Source organism: Apostichopus japonicus, chromosome 2 (assembly GCF_037975245.1).
Source record: "Apostichopus japonicus isolate 1M-3 chromosome 2, ASM3797524v1, whole genome shotgun sequence".
Taxonomy (NCBI): domain Eukaryota; kingdom Metazoa; phylum Echinodermata; class Holothuroidea; order Aspidochirotida; family Stichopodidae; genus Apostichopus; species Apostichopus japonicus.
Window position 1 is genome coordinate 1,604,096 of NC_092562.1, and position 20,713 is coordinate 1,624,808.

General features: G+C 36.3%; 1 protein-coding gene across 2 annotated transcripts; it reads right to left on the reverse strand.

Moving 5' to 3' along the window:
- Window positions 1-531: 531 nt before the first annotated feature.
- LOC139973492 (deubiquitinase MYSM1-like) lies at window positions 532-19,930 on the reverse strand. Of its 2 annotated transcripts, none has more exons than XM_071980233.1 (21): window positions 19,400-19,517; window positions 18,839-18,893; window positions 18,563-18,654; window positions 17,258-17,326; window positions 16,152-16,221; window positions 15,681-15,776; window positions 13,932-14,640; window positions 12,971-13,130; window positions 11,744-11,874; window positions 10,947-11,085; window positions 10,646-10,776; window positions 10,192-10,286; window positions 9,767-9,828; window positions 9,546-9,621; window positions 8,912-8,962; window positions 8,323-8,458; window positions 7,064-7,191; window positions 5,552-5,675; window positions 5,104-5,209; window positions 3,614-3,665; window positions 532-2,599 (listed from the first exon to the last, which is right to left on the reverse strand). In XM_071980233.1, exons 2-21 carry the CDS (start codon window positions 18,878-18,880, stop codon window positions 2,441-2,443), a joined length of 2,628 nt encoding a protein of 875 aa, XP_071836334.1. In that variant the 5' UTR covers window positions 18,881-18,893; window positions 19,400-19,517; the 3' UTR covers window positions 532-2,440. The 2 variants fall into 2 exon arrangements, with proteins under 2 accessions (XP_071836334.1, XP_071836326.1); XM_071980225.1 differs by lacking the exon at window positions 19,400-19,517 and adding an exon at window positions 19,774-19,930 and having other exon boundaries at window positions 534-2,599.
- Window positions 19,931-20,713: the final 783 nt, after the last annotated feature.

Here is a 20,713-nt window from a genome sequence, read left to right on the forward strand (position 1 = left end):
AAAAGCTCCTGGTAAAAGGTGCTTAATATCAGTTAGTTGCAGGTCATTAGCTTGCCTAATTACAATTTTATGTCAACTAGTGGAGTAAAAGTAAAAAAATGATTTGAAGAGTGCAAATATAATCTTGTATGTGATGAAAAGATGCTGATAGTAAAACATTTAGGGGTAACAAAATATTGAGAATTGAATCAACGATATTTATAACTCACTCATGTGCTGACACTTGACAGACGATTGTGGATTTACTTTTCGGTCAAAAGTTTCTGACCCCCAGTCTCCAGTAGGAATATGCATTATCATTGGTGTTGCCTCTCTCTTTCTATAGACAGATATTGTTAAGAAATTACTACATCAGATAGAAAATGATGACATCTTCTGATATGTAAATGGACCTTGACACAGCTGTTGGTGATTAAAATGTTGAAATTGCTTGAAGAGTTTGCACACTGAAATCCAATAACGAGTCCGTTGTAGTCACATTAGCTGGACTATCAAAGTATTATAACATGTAACATTAAATAAAATGTAGAAAATTTTGTAACGTTTGTATTTTTGTTTATTGCACGCAGGAAAACAAGTGGAAGTGAGACGAAACACTTAATAAGTTTTAGTACAGTAATAGTTTTTAGTTTGATCCATTTTAATAATCTTGTGGCAAGTTAATTTCTTAGTTCAGCAACTGTTCATCAGTAAGTATACTGACCCCACAACTTGAGTGTAGTTAGATGAACTCTTGAATAGGTAGGGCTTGGTACTATTTCTTGATGACCAGTGCTCTTACCATGCTCAGGGGGTATCACAATTGACCAATTGCTGGACACCCTCTTTACCCTGTCCATTAGTATTGTACCGCAGTTTATGTAGTGACGGTAGTTAAAATATTTACTGAAACTGAATATTACCCTGGTTAATGCGAAGTCTCGTTATGTGATTATAGTTATGATAGTTATATAAATGTTAAATTATTAGGTTTTTGTCAGTTTCACACAGTGATGTGAGTCATATCACTGAGCCGAATGGAAGGCACGCTAGTGTGGTGCATCCCAGCCAACACGTGTTAGCGTGGTTGTCCGACCAAACAAGCTGAAGTCTTGAGAAACCTGAACAGAATATGATGATAAAATATTACGATAGTAGTGCTCACTTTCGATATGTTTGACGTTATTCATGTTGCAGGTATTCGAACTTACATTGTGTTCATGTTGATATTAGTGATATTTCATGGATTGATGGTTCATGATAGTCCAATAGAATGCTATTTCAGATTGGATAATGGGCTATGCTAGTACATAGCGAAATGGACTGTGGTGATCACATGACAAATTGTGAGGGCGCTATTTCATGTGCTATACCCTCCTTTCATTCTATATGCATTTGTTGATGGGTTTGAATCCAGTGTTCTAATCTTGTCAGTTAAGATGTACACCAACCCAATATTTGGTGATCGGTTAAATATCGACGACACATTGATTGATCATTATGAATAATTATGGGATGGTCATTTGGATAATTATTTTATATATTAATTGTCAAACCCTTGTCAATGAATATAGCAGTGGTAATCTAGTGCTTGTGCATCTTGGTATCCCAATATTTTATTCTCATGGTTTGGGGTGCATGGACAAGTAACTAAAGTTATGCACTTGACCAATTCTTCTGACTGTGTAACATAAACATGTATCTTTGCTCAGGTGTTTAATACAAACACTAATATCATGTTTGATTGTTGTACATGTTTCTAATCCTGTTCTCCTGTATATTTTATTCCACACATTTCAGAGGCTGTTTTTTCCTTGGTTAATAAATCAAGGGATGGAGGGAGGGGCATGTATCAGTAGCTATGCAACTGTGAATTCCCCTGATATATTTCAGCATAAAACACATCATCTTAGAATAGAAATAGCTTGATTGGGAACTGTTAGCAAATAAGCTATGCAGCCAGGTGTTCCCACAAATGACATCAATAACAAACACAACTACAGCAAAAATGCTCAAAGTACATTGTCCAAGTCTATTATTTCAGAATTGCCAAATGCTACCAGGAATGGGTAAAGTGCTGTCCAAGTGCAAACATGTATGGCAGTCTCTGTACATAGTAGACAAGCCTTTTATATGAGACAAATGGTCAGAACCTTTAGAATTGCTTTGCAAACTTTGAACACTTTATTATTCCCTGAAATTCGAATGACCACCTAGTATCATGATAACCATTTCGTAAGCCCAGTGCTCTAAGGTACACTATGATGTCGAATTTTCGATATTACAACTGCATAAATGCCCGGGTCACGATTTACGAACGACACATCTGCTTCACAAAGAGGTATCTGCTTTGAGAGAACAAATGCTCCTTCGACCAGCAGTTAAAGGCCTCAAATAATTTCATCTGCTCTATTTATGGGTAGAGTCTCAACCCATCTAGGCTGGTCACGTCAGTATCCCTTCAGCCGTGGTCATGGTCCGAGGTGTTCTCAACGGTTGCGTCCCTCTCATTGTCGTCGTCGTTTTCCCTTTCCGGTGGAAGCAGAAGTCTCCGGAGTTCTTCTTGGATGATTTGCTTATGCTCTTGACTCTGGTAATGACTGCAGATGGATGACAAGGTCTAGGAACAAAGAATTGACAAAAATATGATGGGGCTATTAAACAATATCAATAACTTCTTGATAGTCACAAAGTAAGAAAGAACGGTGGTTAGTACCACTGGTGTCGAAGCCCATCAGTGACATTGTACTCAACAGTGATATCAATTAGCCCCAAGTAATCTTTGTACTAAGTATTGCCATAATATAGAAAACCTACTCTGCAAGGTGTGAGAGTAATAAAATTATAAAACCTACCAAATGATCAAGATTTTGTCAGTTTTTCATTCATGTCGGCTTCAGTCCGGGAAACTCTAAATGTGGACTACAACTGCCGAGCTTCAAATACCAATGTAAACAATTAACTGAGCTTTCCTTGTGAACTAAAAGGGTTCTGATAGTTATCAGCAGAAATCAGTTTGCCCCGGTCAGTTGTACGGCTACATGTCTTGACGACAATCGAAACCAGGTCGCTGTGGTCGAATTGAGTCGTGTTTTGTTCAGTCCGGCGGTGTGGGACTGGCTTCATGATCCACTTCTTAATAATGATTATTAACAACCATGGAGGTATTATTAACCTGATCAAATGGGAGAAACTTTGGTTAAGGATGGCTGGTGTTACGAGAGAAAGATCGTGTAATATAAACAGAGTTTACGAACGACAGCTTCCAGAGACGATATTTCAACTAGGATATCTCCCAAACGGAGCCAGCATTGTCCATCACAAAGATCTCTATTGCATAAGGTACGTTGACGGTTGGGTTTGTGTCTCCTGTATGCTTCCAGCACATACCTTGAAAAGTTGACACCACAGTTAAATTAAAAGCTTTGACTTAACCCAAAATGAGTCAAATTTGAAAATGAGAACAACTGAAACCTCACTGGAGGGGGTGCATTAGAGGTCCCAAGGGAAAAAGGTTACTTTCTATGCGTGGGTAGGGAGTAGGTTTGATCTACTAAGTTAATATGAAGACTACGCATTAATAAAAGATAACTTTTGAAGCAAATACATTGTAATTTAAATAACAGAAACTTACCGTTGTAAGGTAAGTACAGGTATTATTGTAAAGCTCATTCATCAGGATAGGTCTGTAAGATAATCAATCATGTTGAAAAATCAATCAATCCATATCGTGTGACATTCTTATTAAATAAAATGATCAATACTTCCTTAAGGCCCGGTCACACTACAGCGATATTTTATCGGAATACGGTCCGATTTTTCCGATTTTAGGCCGAAGAGTGAGGTTTGTGGTAGTGAATGTAATGAATGCAGTGGAATATTCGAATACCTACTCCAAATCTGAGGGGTTCTGGAACGGACTGCATTCTGAAGTGACGTCACATCGAAAAACGATAAAAATCGGAAGAGAAATCGGATAGCTATCCGATAAAAGGAAACGGAGTCAATATCAAAAGTTAGGAGAGGGCTATTCCACATCGGAATGGCTCAACAGATAGCAATTCAGGTCCTTTATTACTGTGGCTAGAAGACCCGAACGAAAAACTGGCTATTTCGGTATAGTGTGATCGGGCCTTTAAGATCGCATACGGCTAACAAACACAATACATGCTAACGTTCAAGCTCTGCACGTCATGGAAGCAGCTTTTGGAGTTGATATTTGATTACATTTTTCAATGCTGTCTGACATGACATTCCGTTACCAATGTCTAAGTGATTAGCTTGTTTGCCGCTTATTTTTTCGAAATAATAATAATGAAAATAAAAATAAAACAAAATTGTTAGCAAACTGCTTATCCACTAAAGAGCCTGTGTAATAGAATGTGTAAAAGTAAGTTGGCCTGACGTTTCGATCCTAGCAGGATCTTCTTCATAGGCTGAAGCCTCTGAAGAAGATCCTGCTAGGATCAAAACGAAATAATAATGAGGTAAAAGTTGATTTGGGTTTATATTTTCCAATTTGTTTTGAAGTGATAATAGTACTACTAACAATGTATAGCATGAGCTGGCTTTACTGATATTTCATTCCAAATAATAACTTCAAAGCTGCTTTCCTTTGAAGTGTATATAATTACACCACTTTGATGTGTCAAAACGATGTTGAGGATTGTACCACACACAATACAAACCGTTCACCATTAAATCCCAGAGCAAGTTATTTCCTTTGGTTTACAAAGCGCAGTTGGTTTTCACAGAATGACGAAGAAAAGGTGAAATTTTCCACAGTTGCTTTTAGAATGTGATTACCTGTTACATGTAGCAGTTTCTGGGTGATGGAATTTCTTCCCATCCAACAGAATCAGTAACTATCTGTTAGTTTAACATTCCTTTGGTGATAAAGTTCAAAGAGGGCAGTCCTCCCCTTCACTCCCCCTCCCTGACTTGAAGCATTTAATGACGACTCGAGTGCTGTGACTATCCCCATGGCTGTATATGACTGCTTGGCATCATAAAATAACTGCCTTTAAGTCCATTTTATATCAAACATAATAGATTTGGTGAACCTGTCAGTAATTGGTGGCAATATATAATAAATAGCTATTTCAAAGACTTGTTTTTACTTACGCGGGGTGACCGTGAAACATCTCCATCAACTCTCTGCTCTTTTGGACAAGTAGCCCAGGGTTAGCATTTTCTTTGTTTGTTGAAAAGTCAAACTGAAAAGGTTGATCTGCAGGAAAAGTGGAAACAAACATTATTAGTAACTCTGACAGAAATAACATATTCGAAAATTAAAAACTAACTTAACTCTGTGACCAGACCAAGGATTTAACAGCTATCCATCCAAATATCTAAAAAAACACAGAACATCAAAAAATACAATTCGCTGATCATATTAACATAAGTGTTGTTGTTGCTAAATTATTACTACAAGTAAATGGTAAAATGACTGTGAAATTTCACAATTGTTGAACATTTCAAATACAGCTTCTTGTGTTCCAATCCTTTTTTTATTGTTGTTTTAAATATGATTATTAATATTATGAGTTATTATTACTACAAGTCAACTCACATTCTTCGTCTGCAACGTATTCCACTTGTTTTACCATCAGGCAGTTGATCATAGAGGTGTCGCTCCTCTGGTATGGACTGATGATGATCCCGACAAACGGAGCCCCGCCCTGGCCGAACCAGCTCTGTCAAGACAAATGGCAGGCATAATGACGCAGTGGAATAAAATCTTCAAAGTTACACTCAAGAGACGTAACAACCAGTTTAGTTTTCTCTGTTAGGTACTCATTAAAAAACCCCTCTCGGGTATCACAACGAGGATGTTGGTGCGCAGCAGTGTTAATAACAAAGCGTGGGCAATCTTGTCTTAAACACCTCAAGACTAGGGCTCTCTTTAACGGCCAAGGATTGCGTATTCCAGTCTTTTATAGTCCTAGGATAGAAACTATACTGAAAAGCACGATGATTATGTGGAATTTGTGTTATAGCCGCCACTTCTCCCTTGTTTCAAGAAGGGATTAGTCTCGTTTGAGACTGCAACTAGACCGTTAATAATTTGGCAAAAAAGCAGTTTTAAAGCAACTTGACACATCAACCTGCTCTTGGAAGATACATAAATTACTCAAACTACTCAAAACGATGAGACTTTAAAGCAGAAAATTGATGAGGTTTTCAATTTCCTATTTCTATCCAACTGGTGTCAAGAATAAAGTTATCTATTCTCTATAATAATAAGGACTTCAATAAATCTGTGTTTCTAGATTAATGGCTTCTTCCTCTTTAATAGAAGCAGGCCTGTAACGACTCAAGACATTGCCTCGACTTTTAATGGCTGAAGTAGTCTGCATTACCGATGCCATTCCCTGTTGAATATTTCATGAACCTCTCTGGTCTGTTTCGGATGCTGTATCCGGTCCAAAACAGGTTAAGAACAAAGAAAGGGGAGAGGATGGGCATCTACGTTTCAACAAGTGTATTATCCTTGGAGAGTGAGGGTTGAAGCAAACGACTAAATAACATTATACACTCCACATTAGAGGGAGCTTAGGTTTCCCATCTCAGTTCCAATGTGGTCAAGACATTGGGTCATTAATACTACACAACATTGACACATCCTTAGTTACATTGGAATTGTGGGATTATTAAATCCAGAAAAAGATACGTTTTTTTCATTACTCAAAACTTAAAGAAAATTTGTGCATTTTCTCATTGGTGATTTGGCTTCTGAGTTTGAACGGAGTGGGTGGGGGGGGGGGGGGGGCTCACTGACCCAGTACTCTGACTTGAAGGGGTCCATGAATTGTGAAATCACAGAGAGACATTGTCCACCCTTACTAGGATGAACATGACCGAATTTCATAATAAGGTAACAAAAAAAACAACTATGCATGTTTCTAAACTAATTGTGTTTTGGCCCTTACCATCTATGTAGCCATCAAACTATTTATATTAAAGCAGATCAAGGCACATTTAAAACATGTGCAATCATTTTCCTATAATTATTCCATAATGGAGTTGATAAAATTATAGTATACATAATAGCTAAACACAATAAATTAACAGCTGACGTTACCTGGAATTCCGCTTGGGTTTCTACATCCCGGACGGATGGGTTGGGAAGGAATGCTGGATGACTGTGATACCATCCCACCACCTGGTGACCGTGAGACATTATCTGTACAGAGGCCTCTGTTTGAGACACTATGTGATGGGACAGAAATATGTTACCACGGAATCTAACACTCAATAAAATCAACATTCTTGTGCAGTGGCTCCAATACAGAATGGTAAACAATTCCTTAAATTTACCAAGCATACAGTCGAGGAACTCTGAGTTTTGCATATTCAATTACAATGCCTTTCTGTAGTAGATAAACAGTTTGTTTCTCACCTTTATTTTTTTCTTCTTGTTAACTGTAAAGTTTCTAAGTTTACCATTCTTGTTGGCTCTAACGCTTCAAATTAGCTATTTGCTGATTTCATGGACTCAATATGCACAAGTTAAAATAAAGAGTATAAACAAACACTTGCCTACTGTGACTTTCACTGTTATAAAGGTTTTTTTTAGTGGCTTTTAGTATCCAGTTTGATAAAATATTGATAGTGTTCAACACTAAATTTGCAAAACAATATAGTTTATTCATTTATTTGGCTAATTAAGTTTCATTCCAAGTTATGAACAGAAAGTAAAAAATGTTGTTGAAAATTTCCTATTTACATATTGGATGTAATGAGTACTAATTATGACAAATTAGTTGGAGGACACCATTGCTTGAATCACATAGACTTAATAACTTCTAATTAACTTCATTCAGCCAAAAAAAAGGGTTCAGGACGGTGTTAATAGATTATTCAATTGCAAAACATTTGAATGATACTTCCTAGGTTTGGAGCAATTGATTATTAATTGGACAAATTCAACCGTTCCAATGCAAAAAGTGTGTTTCATCAATAAAATATGAGAAGCAATAATTTGACAATCCCTGTCTCCATAATACAAAACGAAATCAAGGCAAGTCTGTCCCAGTTGATAAATAAAATCTGAGAGTCAATAATTAGACAGCCGCCGTCTCCATAATACAAAAAGAAATACAGATAATGAGGTGAAGCAAACCACTCGTTAAAAACATGAAATGTAAGATCAAAATCTAACGTCTGCTAAGTTGCTAGGTTCTCTAGGCACACACACCTCTGACTGTGTGTGTGTCTGCAGGCATGTTTGTGCCATTAGATATAATTCAGATACCTTAGTTTTACAGACGAAATGTCAGTTTATTCCACATCGTTAAAGGATTAAAAGTATGATTTTGATTAAATTAAAAAATTTAATACCTGGATCCATCTCACACTGTAATCCGGTACTGAGGCTTTTGCAAGGTTTAGCTACCTTGATGATCAGTTGGTTGAAATGTTCCTCATAGTTACCCCCTAACAGACCAATCACCTCTGTTGACGATAGGTGAGCATGCTGAAAGGTAAACAAGTAAACAAGCAAACATACAAACAGATGCACATCGTATGGTGGTTTAATAAACAAGATTGAGATTGCAAGACAAATGACTCTACCTGTAAACACAAATTACCATAAATTAATTATTCATTACCAATCAGGAACCAGGGATTCCCTTCCATTGCTATTTCAAAGTTTCAGGTTACAATTACAGATCTATATATGCTTCTCTGTGGAAGATTTCATGGAATCAGTGAACAAAAGTTCTTATTCAACAGGGTATAGATCAGCTCTTAGAAGGATTTTCTCATAATTTGTTTTCTTTGACTTATCTGAATTCCTGGAAAAGTACTTTAATATTAAATACATTTTCCTAGAAATTGGCCTATTGATGATCCAGCCAAATTTCAGAAATCAGTTCATAGATTTCAAGACAGAATTTTGTCAGCTTGTCTGAAACGCAAAACTCACCAAATCCATCAGCGCCAGGGCATCAGCTTCGATGGTAACAGCAAATGGTGCCTTTTGAAAGGAGAACACAAACTATCATGGTTAAATATATGTCAGTAACTTTACACTGAGGTCATGTCAGGTCTGTGTGTTTATATATGTGGAATATACACTTAATTAAATTGTCACTGTTTTAATAATAAGGAACCAGAACTAAGAAATATGCTGTTCAAACAATATGGAAATATTCTTGTAGACATGCACCCTGGGCAAATAGTAAGGTTGTGTTGTGCTGCAAGGTATTCCGGTGATGGCCTCTGTGATTTCACATCTATATTAACATGTAGTATTATACTATATCACTAATCTTCAATGATTAAATCAGCAAATAAGAAAAATAATTAAAAATAGTTAAAACCATGTCTCAAATAATGAAGTACTATAAATGGTGTTTAGTGATGACATTAAAATATTTCACACAGATGATCATCGTTCACAGAAATGGCAAAACTGGTTGTTTTGAATTGCATACAAATTCTTCTTTTGTTTTAACTGGCAGCACCTTTCTGATATTGAGATGAGGGGTAAAGAGGGGTGTGCATGGGGGGTAAAAACATTTGGGAAGAGACATTAGACAATTATTCATCTGACTTACTGGGTTGCTCTCGTTAAAATGGCGACATTCCAGCAGTTTGAAAGGATCGTATCTGGCTTTTGGAGCCTTCTTCGGTCTGGAAACATGAAATGAAAGTAGAACATGACTAGAAGGGAACACGTGAAGGAGAGTAGAACGTAGATACAAAATACTTATGCGAGACATGAGAGCAGATTGAGAGGGGGGTAAGGGGGGGTTCAGAGGGGTCTTTATAAATATACCTCTTGGGTTCGGGTACAGGTATGTCATCTTCTTCCTTCTTGTCCTGTTTCAAACACGAACGCTGAAAAAAGGATATAAAAATATGAAAAAAGGGATTTATAGTCCGTACGGTAAGTAACAAATGAGAAATAAATCAAATAAAACAAAACTAATAAATTGAAACTAGTGGGAGACTTATGGTGGTCAATGAAAATAGTCAATTGATATTTAAATAAAATGATGCAGGAAACACACACACGCCCAATAAAACATAGACTGTATGTATGTATTTAATGTTTCCTATCACATATCACATGAAGAAATATAAGCATATATATTAAAATATATTAAGATATATTAGCATACATAACATCAAGAAATATAAACATAAATATAAACATATATTAGCATATATTAGCATACATAAACATTACATGATGTGTACCTGGCTTTTCCTTGCAGCACTGCATGTCGGTAATTCTTTCCTCTTTGTCAGGGTTTCCTTGTTCCTTTTTGAAAGTATATTCTTGTAGGGGTTTTCTTGAGAAAAGGAAAAAACACAAATTAAAGCGATAAGCAACAAACAATCTCATAAAAATTTAGAAATAAATGGAAAATCTTGTTCTTTTTAGTTCCTAAAGTTTGGCATTTTTTAAAATTTTTTAATGAAATTATGAAGAAGAAAAAAAAAGGAGCAAGTTTAACCAAAATTCTCATCCCAGGATTCACAGCAAACCGAATTTGGTAACCACGGGAATGTATTTCACTTTACCCATCTGTTACTTTTGTTGCCATTCTTGGGATGTCTTGATGAAAACCAAGAAATATGAAGGATTTAAAAAGTCTGAGGTAGGACAACACTACCAGATATTTCAATTTGTTTTAGATTCACTACTTACCTACTCCGACATTTATTAAGCCAAGTTCCTCGAGGTTCTTGTGGATGCGGGATATGGTTGTGACATCACCATAGTTTCTCATGGAGCCACGAATAATTGTTTTGGAAATGTAAGCAGGCTTTGATGATTCCCTGTTTAAAAAATCAAATATGGGCAAAATCAAATCCAGATGCATGCGTTGGGAAAATCGGAAATGTTTCAAATTAATTTCCCCAGGCAGCCTTCTGTTTTTTGAGTTATTTACATAATTATTCATATAAAATGAACAAAAAAAGACAAAGAAGAAGAAACGAATGCTTACCATAAATTAACAAAAAAATTCCTGATTTTCAGGTACTTCTCAGGGGTTTTTGTTCTTGGCCTATCCATTGGTAGGAAAAAGTCTGGATTGAGACTTTTTTCATCTTCTGTGATCTCTGAAATGTCTATTTTCTGTTCCTCTGATGAATTTAATTGATGTAAAAAAAAAATTAAGAAATTAAACATATAAAGGCTGCGTTTCCATAGCTTCCGAGAAACTTGTTAACTAAATCTACTAAACAAACACACTACATATACACACCTCCACAACTAACATCTCACTTTGAGTGTGGCAAAATCTTATCATTTCAACGAGTAGAAATTTCAAAGCGAAATAGATCTGTCTACGAAAGCATCTTCGACGAGTAAATTTTGTCTTTAGATGATATTCCGTTGGTAAAGTAATGCATTATGTTGACACAAATTACAGGGAATAAATTTAGAGATCACATTTTATATGTAGCATTTTTTTCCAGCATTATCAAGTTTATTTCTGATAAAGATACTAAAATATAGTACGCTTCAGTGTACAAAAACTGCTATACATCTTGCACTTGTGTGAACATTTGCATATACATTGTGTACAATGCATATGTGTACATGCATATGTGTACATAACTTGTGTGAACATTTGCATCATTTATTCAGTGTCACATAGCATTTTAGGTTAAAGTATGTGATACTAAATAAAATATGACCTGATAAAGGAAAGATTCATTGAGAAAATAGAAATGTGGGGGAGGTGGAATGGGAAGGGGAGGGGTTGGGGGTGGAATGGGTGCATGGTAGGGGTCCTACCTTGATTAATGTAGTTTATAGCCCCTATCTGCTCCAAGTAGTCATGGATACTACCAATGCTGTTCACGTCACATTTTCCGATGGAATTCCGAATCACAGCCTTGGTCACGTATCTCGGTTTGGAACTTTCCCTGACAAACGGAAAACATATTATATACAATATAGACCATGTATGTAAAAGCTATAAGTAGGCTTACTTTCAAAGAAATACCTATTTTCTTACGATAGTGTCACCCACCATTCAGTTGATATTAAAGTTGTGGAAAAGTTGATGGCTTTACAAAATCACTGAAAATTGTCTCCATCTTTAGGTTAAAACGACATCCTCGTAGCATTTGATATGGCAAACGTCTGAATTTTGCAAAGCTTAGTGATATTTTGTGTTTTGCATCTGGCAACACCAGTGTGCATGATGTCATTTCTATCACAAAGATGATAAACACATAGAGGTCCTTATTTACCACAACTTGTGTAATCTTAAAGTAGCTATGTGGTTTGTGAAATGTTATTTCAAATAAAAATAAAAAAGCAACATTTAAAGCAAAATTAGAAAAATTTCTCATTGAACTATTTGTATGTAATATTCTGATTTGAAAAATAGTCTGGACAACCCTCTTGGAATCGACTGGAAATGTTTATTACTGCCTACTATTAGCATTAGTTACATGCAAACAACAAACAATTACTATTGTATCCTGCTTAATCTGATCAATTGATCAACCTTATTTGGAGTGATACTTGTTGTGTTGATAAATATGTTAGTTTCTTCCAAACTCCAATTGTTAAAAACACAAACACACTTGCAGACACACACACCAATAATATGTTTTACAGCATACTGCTACTCCTCTCTTGGTTATTTAACTTAATTTTGCATTCTGATTTCATCACTTGCAGACCTTTCCTTATCGTTCCTGTCACTCTTTTATTTATTTATTTATGACTGGGGTAAATCTGACGAGACATTTTAACATGGTGAAACATGGGGGGGGGGGTGGGGGGGCGAACCCTTGTGGATAAACCTCTCAAAGAGGAAACAAACTATGTATAATGATCTTCCTATACAGTATGGGGTATAACACCCCCCCCACCACCCCACCTCTCCCAAAAATAAACTAACAAAACAAAACAAATAAATATATAGATAAGTCACAATTTACAAAGCAGAAAAGAGAAGCAATGAATTCTTCTCCTGAACATGTACCATAAAGATTTACAGTTTCTTACCACTTGTCTAAAATTGTGTTTCGAATCAGTAGGTATCTCTCTGGGTTGTCTGCTTTCCTTTTCCCATAATCCATGAAGAATCTGCCATGAATTAATCTCTCTTCTTCTGTGATGACGTTTCTGTCCAGTATGATCCCTTGATTACTCTGCGCCGGAGAGACTGCTCCGAAAGAGAAACGATATTTAAAACTGAATAATTAAGGAAAAGGAATACCGGCGACTGTCTTAAACAGTGAATTAAATCAAAATAAAAAAGCCACTACTTAATTTTCTTACTTGAGTATGCCCAGACCTCTCATACCAGATGGGCCTGTAAATGCAGGAAACAGAGAGCTTTAAAATCCCTGAATTTCCCAGGACAATCCAACTTGCTGAATATTTTTTTCCCTCACCTAATGTACAAATAGACAGCAATTGAATGTAATATCAAATCCATTGATGACATGACATGAGGTGGCTGCTGGCTTCTCAGGATTTCTCCATGCACGGAGGAGCACTAGTGACAAGGAAGAAATGTACTTGGACCCCCGGGCATAGTCAGTACTACCATTTACGTCAGCTGAGGGCACGTTGAAAAATTGTCAAATTTTCTGCGATCGGACGGTACTCTTCGTATTGTTCTGTCTTGGACAGCGTACGTAAGTTGTCAAATGTTTATGGATCCGTTCTGTTTTTGGGGATCCTAATTTTCGTTCAGCGGTCTCCCTCGCCCTCACAGATCACCAAAAATATTTCCGTGGAGCAGATGTTAAGAAAGACAATTTTTAGCTCACATCCTCTTTCAGAAAATTCTACTATTCTTTGTTTTGTTTTAAATTTTGACTTGATCTTTAAAATTGTATAAATTACAGTACACACATATATCAATACAAACAAACACAGAGTCAAATGCACCTTGACTGTACTATTTCAAACGATTACTCTTTTATAATGTATGGGAATTAAAATCATTTGAGCTCACCTGAATTTTCATGAGATGACCACATCTTGTCTGCAATGAAGAGACTTCTGTCACCTTCTGGACTGACAGCATCATCCATAAAGTTAACGAGCTCTTCTTCTTCATCTTCTTCTTCTCCTTCTTCTTCCTCATCTAATCTCGATTCTTTACAAGTTATTTTCTCTTGTTCCGGTAACGGTGACTCTACCTTAGTATCAATAGATTTACCTGAGGAGAGAGTGGCTTCCATTTCTTTGGGTCCTGCCTCTGCCATTTCCACCTCACTGTACTCTTTGCACTTGCTAGCGGCTGGAATTGTATCGTCGAGTTTAAGGTCTCCTACCTCACTCCTTGCCCGGTCGACTTCTTCCACATTTGACTGCAGAGTGCCAACCACGAATATTTCTCCATCTTCATCGTCGTCCGCTGTCCGCGGTTGCTCTCCCACGACCTGACGACCCGAGACTTTGCCGTGGTTCGTCAAGATTTGATCGGACGAAGCGGCCACAAAATTTGCGTCGTCTGCGGAGTTCTCTTCCTCTGAGTCGTTGAGGATGTCTATCTCTTCGTCTTCGTCTGACTCTGTGCTGGATTTAATCTTCACCTGCTCACCAGAGTTTCCTTGCTTATCCTCATTCTCATCCGGTCTGGTGACCGCTCTTACCGGCATCTTTCCTTTATCCAGATGTTTTGGAACACCCACTAGGTTTTGATCTTGACCGTCCAATCCCTGCAATGAAATGCAACCCTCATGTTTATCAAAATGAATTTTTTTTGGGGGGGGGGGGGGCTTGACTTTCATGGATGTTTTCAAGCTGGATGGAAATTCCAATGTGAGCTGGTATCACCATAATGATAGCCAACAAGCAAATACAAGAAACATTAAAAATTGGAAAATAAACTCAAATATGACTTACATCCAGTCGGATTATCAATTTACAGGGTTATTGCAAGACCTTTTCTTACCGATTTTAATTGTTTTATGCCGAAGAAAAAATAGAAATGTAACACTTCTTTGTGCAATATTCAAGTGATAATATCAAGAGAAGATTGTCAACATAAGCAGATATCTGTAAATATGTTTCTTCTGCTTTGGTGTAAAATGTGAGTGCAGCTACTTGGTCCCAGTAACAGCTCTCTGGTAAAACCAATTGCCATTAAATAAATCTAGCCAATGTATCAGGCAAATATGAAACATAGTTTCATTTATTCAAAGAATGCTCTTACAGCAAAAACATATAGTTTTAACAGTGTAACTTTTACAATCACTCTACAACAATCCTGGAGTCTTCCAAGGAAAACTTAAATTCAAGAAAGCAACTGAATCATGCAAAATAAAAGAAAGTATGAAACTAAAGCAACTAAATAACGTTAAGTTCACACTAGTGTTGCATGATCCATTCTTTCAATGCTTCTTACAAATTTTGAAACCACATTTCTTACAAATTTTGAAACCATGCTTCTGACAAACTTTGAAACCATGATTGTTACAAATTTTGAAACCATGCTTCTCACAAATTTTGAATCACTATGCTTCTTAAAATTTTTGAAACACTATGCTTCTTTAAAATTTTGAAATCATGCTTATACAAATGTTGAAACCATGCTTCTTACAAATTTGAAACACTATGCTTCTTACAAATTCTGAAACTACGCTTCTTACAAATTTGAAACCATCATTAACCAGTTTAATGATTAGAAAATGCGAGTGCGGACCCTGTGAAAGGACAACCAGACTCAATATCAACATAACGAGAAGCAGTAATCTACCTTCAAAGATACGTATCTGGAAAAGCTCTTCACTTGCTGAGGAGTTCTGGTACCAATCACTTCAGCAATTTTCTTCCATCTGTGTCCGTATTGCTTCTGCAAGATTTAATGACGGCAGAAATATTGTCAATTTTTAATATTATTGTAATATAATGGATTACAACTTTCTTGTCGGGTGGCTTCCAATTCAACATGTTAACTCAAATTTGGAATCTTTTCAATTTTACAAAGTTATTTCAGATGGGAAAACTGTAGACTGCTCTTGGATGAAAAACCCACCTCACTATGACCCGGCTGGGATCTAACCCCAAGCCTCCCGAATGCTAAGCCTCATCGCTTCAAATGCCTCTGCCTTTATCCACTTGGCCACAGCACCGATATATATGTTCAATGAGTGGTTCTCAAACTCCAGCAAGACTCTGAAAGACCCATTTTAACAAAGTTTGAAGTTGTGAAGCTACTCAGACTCACCACTGCATCCAGAAACAACTTCCGTTCTTCTTCCGTCCAACGCTGCTTGTGTGATACTTTGTCATCCCTCCTGAAGAGAGGAAACGTCGGATATTTGGCTTTCAAAGTTGCATATTATCTATTTTATCAATACTACCACATATATTGTCCTAGTACAAATAATAATCTAAGCAGAATGCCAGATTGATTGTTTTCCTAAAGAAAAGATTCATTAGCCAATGATGGGATGTGCATTGACCACCATTGTCTCCAAAAGGCTGTATTATTCTTTAAAACTTCAAAGAACTTTAGGCAAATTTCTGAGAAAATTATAATGATTAGTTTAAACTTGACATGATGAAATGGGAAACCAAAAATATGAACAAGGAAATAACCTACAGTGATCTGCAAATTGTAGAATTGTTCATGGTTTCCCATGGTACTTAGTGGGTAAATGGTAAAAAATTAAATGCTACTAATCTCGGGTAACAAGCTCTGTGGAGAGCATCTAAAAGAGTTGTTTTGGGGGTCAACATTGACTTTTCTAGTAGTAATTCACAAAATAAAATAAAAAATAAAAAGATATGATTTTTCACATTTTGTGACAATTGATTCGTGAAGGCATCTGGCAACAGAGTGAGTGACATCACCATGGTAATTAAGTTGAAATGAATTTTTATTTCGTAATGTACAATACTTAATCCACGGAAGAAAACCAAATTTTTGCTACAAAATTGACATTTACATAAAGGCCTGAAAGTCAGAGGTTTATTGACAACTACTGATTAGCGAACAAATGAACACATAATTTCAGGACAAATCAAAAACAAGATTATACAAGGAATGTAAAGCTTATGAAGAAACATTTGCCGTGAAATAATGAAGTCTCTATCTGGCAAAAGTATGTCACTTTCAAACAGCCATATCAGAATAAATGAAGAAAGTATTGAGATGGGTTTTTCACCTAGCCGTATAAATATTTCTGCCTATCTGTAAGAGCAGTATTGTTTGTCACACGAATATCTCTTTACAGGATTCCTTCCCAATATAAAAGGTCACCATTCCAGGTCTAGCAATTATCTTATATTCACAAAAATGCTGTGCATAAAGTACATTTGTGGACTTACAGCTTTGGTATGATCTTTTCTGGCTGTTTTGCGACCATCTTCCTATCAGCTCTCCCAAATACGTACTTCCTGAGAAAGTCAAATGAACAGAGATAAAAAAAAAGTGGAATATTTGATTAGGACAGTAAATATTTTTAACGTCTCCTTTCGTTTAAGCGCTTTGTAGACAAGTTTGACCAAACCTATGCCATAATATAAGAAGAGTGGACTGAATATAACTTAGACATAAGTCCTAGAATTGCTCAGGAAATGACGGTTTATGATTCCATTCTCAAGAGTTTGTTGCTCAGAAAAGTTCTTTTCAGATCTCCAAGTGCATGTTACACAAAAACTGCACACCTTTAGAATGTTCAACTTTCGATGCATTACTTGAAATAAGATGGGACTCTAGGGCAATTTAAATAACTACGTGGTTTTGGGTTTTCAAAATACAAAAAAGTACCGAAACTGTATCAAAATGAACTCAAACAGCTGCTGGAACTCCAATCACTAAATGGTCATAAAGCCACAGGTTAATGAAAACAATTTGAAAGCCTCTTTTTTGTTCTTCTTTGTTATGTGTCGGCCATACTTGAAATGCTCTTCACTACTTCTGTATTTATGAAGCAAATTGAAAAATGCTAAACTGTTGCAAATGCCAAGTTAAAGGAAGACATTGTAAGTTTTGTCATCAGGAGGCAGCAAATCTACAACTCTACTGGGCCATGATACCAAATGTGATTGCACATGTACAGACTACTGTTCATTATAAGAAATTTTAATGTCAGATCCATTGCATACATGTGTAACTTACCGTATTGTTAAATGTTTATTTGACTTCAAATGCTAAAATTACATACAAAAGATTGTATAACAAAATTATCAATACCTGCAGTTAGGATTTAACCACTCATAAGTAAAAAATAATTGGGAATAAAAGTGGTTGTCTATTCATATAGCAACTGCAAATTGATAATTTGAACACAGATTTCCTCTCATAATTTGTAACCTCTCCAGGAGCATAATTAATCCATTATCACAGAGCAAATTGATATCAGTTTTTGTCCATGTACAGTATTTTGGTGTTTTTTCAATACTTTACAGACAGCACCCATAAAACCTTGAAATTGCTGTGCCCAAAATTCAAACACTTTTCATGATGTAAATTATTCCCAAATCTACAAATATCATTGCCTCAAGTGTATTCCAATTTTGCACTTGAATGAAACTTAATTTAAAGGAATAAATGATTTCCCCAACATCCCAATTCCTGGGCAAAGTATAATTTTCATGGTCAAGTGATGCATATTTGTGATAGAAATGTACCTTTCTTCTCGCAACATCTTCTCTATCAGTTTCTGACTTTCTGGATCCAAATCCTTTGGCATTTCAATCTGGCTGTATTGTCTCGGCTCACTCTGAAAGGCAAAGCGGTTCAAACAGCATTTGGCTAAGAGATAATATAATTAAACAGGATAAAATAGCTTTGAATGGCAACAGTAACAAAAAAATCTACACATGAATGACCACGATTTGACATTACAGCATACAGTATATATATTTGGGTGCAATACTGATGAAAGTTAAAGATACCAAACTGACCTTATACCATGTGGAGGATGAACTGGATGGAGTGTCCATCATACTAAGGGTTGGCCTATTGAACAAAAAGAAAAAGTACCAAATTAACAATGTCATTTCATTTAATTTTGTTTCCAGTACAATAAACAAAATGAAACATATGTACAGTAAAAATGCTAGGCTACAGTATTTGTGAAAGGATGTGTTCTAGGAAACCTTGGGACTTGGCAGAGCAGAACAATACCAAGCAGGAAAAGAAGAGAGAAAGTACAGAAGCAAGTAAATTAACAAAATAGCAAACAAACCGTGTGTACATCTATATATACACACTTAACATAGCTAAGACTTAAGACTAGAGTAGAGAATGAAGCAACACAAATAATAAACTGGATACCTGTAGATGACTGAAAAAGAGTGCTTATACTATTAACTTATAGTTATGATGATAGTTTTGATGACCATGTTCTTTAAAAGGGAATTCCAGACATTATACAGTAGGCCTAGGCCTAGCAAGGAAACTTTGATAAGACTGAACTCTCAATATCATTACTGCATCTAGGCCTAGGCGAACTTTATTAGTACCTTCATTGAGATCTATTTCTTCTTTCTGTTGCGGTAAAACTGCTCACTTAGAAGGAAACAGAAAACATTTTGTTATTTCTTTTAAATACCAATCCCGCTAAGTACTGTAGTTTGTGCTACTACTATGCCCTTACGTTAACGTTAGACCTATAGGCTAGTACTAACTTACTAAAGTAGTAACTATAATTACTATAATTAGTAGTAACTAAATACTATAATAAGTGTATGCTTGGTGCATTGGGCCTAACGATATAATTGGCTGCCTGTGAATGTTAGTGTTAACTTAAACGTTAGGCCTAACTTTTATGGCTAAATTAGTAATATTTGATATGGGCACGTTTTTCGATGACCATGTAAAGACTATAGAGATATACCTAGAATCGTCGATGCTTTCTATATCAACGGCCTCATTTTCTACGTCTTTCTCCATTTTTCTGTAGCTTTTCGTGCAATCCCTATAATTCAAATTAACAGTACACAGAAAACGATTTGACCTGTCTGAAGCTAGCAGACATAACTTATCGTGTCGGTATATATATTAAATTCGACGCGTAACAGTATGTGAGGGAGAATTATAACACACACAGTATCCCATACTAGGGATGTTGGCCTCATAGTGATGGTCTCATTGGGAAAGATAATGATACTGAAGGTATTGAATGACCATTTCGGGGGTTGGGGTAACCACAATGAATATGTCTGCATGTATGTTTGCTTGTGTGTATGTTCAGTGTTAGCAAAAAAGTGCGCCATAAATTCCTCCAAAGCTGTTAGGCCTTTCGGCTTGGTGGATCTGATACCTGGTCATGGGATGATGTAATGCCTTCGTAACTTATCACATCATAACGTCACACATTGCCAAGAAGTAGCATTTTGTCCAGTATATGCATACACTGGACAAAATGCTACTTCTTGGCAATGTGTGACATGTGCCGGAATCTTTTAATGACCGAAACCTTCAAACCCATGTAGACAAAAAATTGTCAAATGTCAAATAGGCTGCATGCTTACTGGACGTTAAAAGTTCAACTTTGCCAAAATGTTGCAAAAAGAAGAAGAAGAAAGGGTGTGGCGCAAACTGGCTGTACATGGGATGTTGAGTATATAACAATTATGACGTCATATATAGGTAAATGGTCAGAGCCCAATGTCACAGGTCATAGTTCTTCCTCTCCTAACTTTGTTGAGCAAATTATTGGTGAAGGGAAATATGTGAGGTTTGGGGACTTATATAAATTACCCGGACAATGCTTACCCACTTTTGCTGTAACTGGAAGGAGCAGCTGTGGGAATTTCTCTGGCGATGAGCCAACA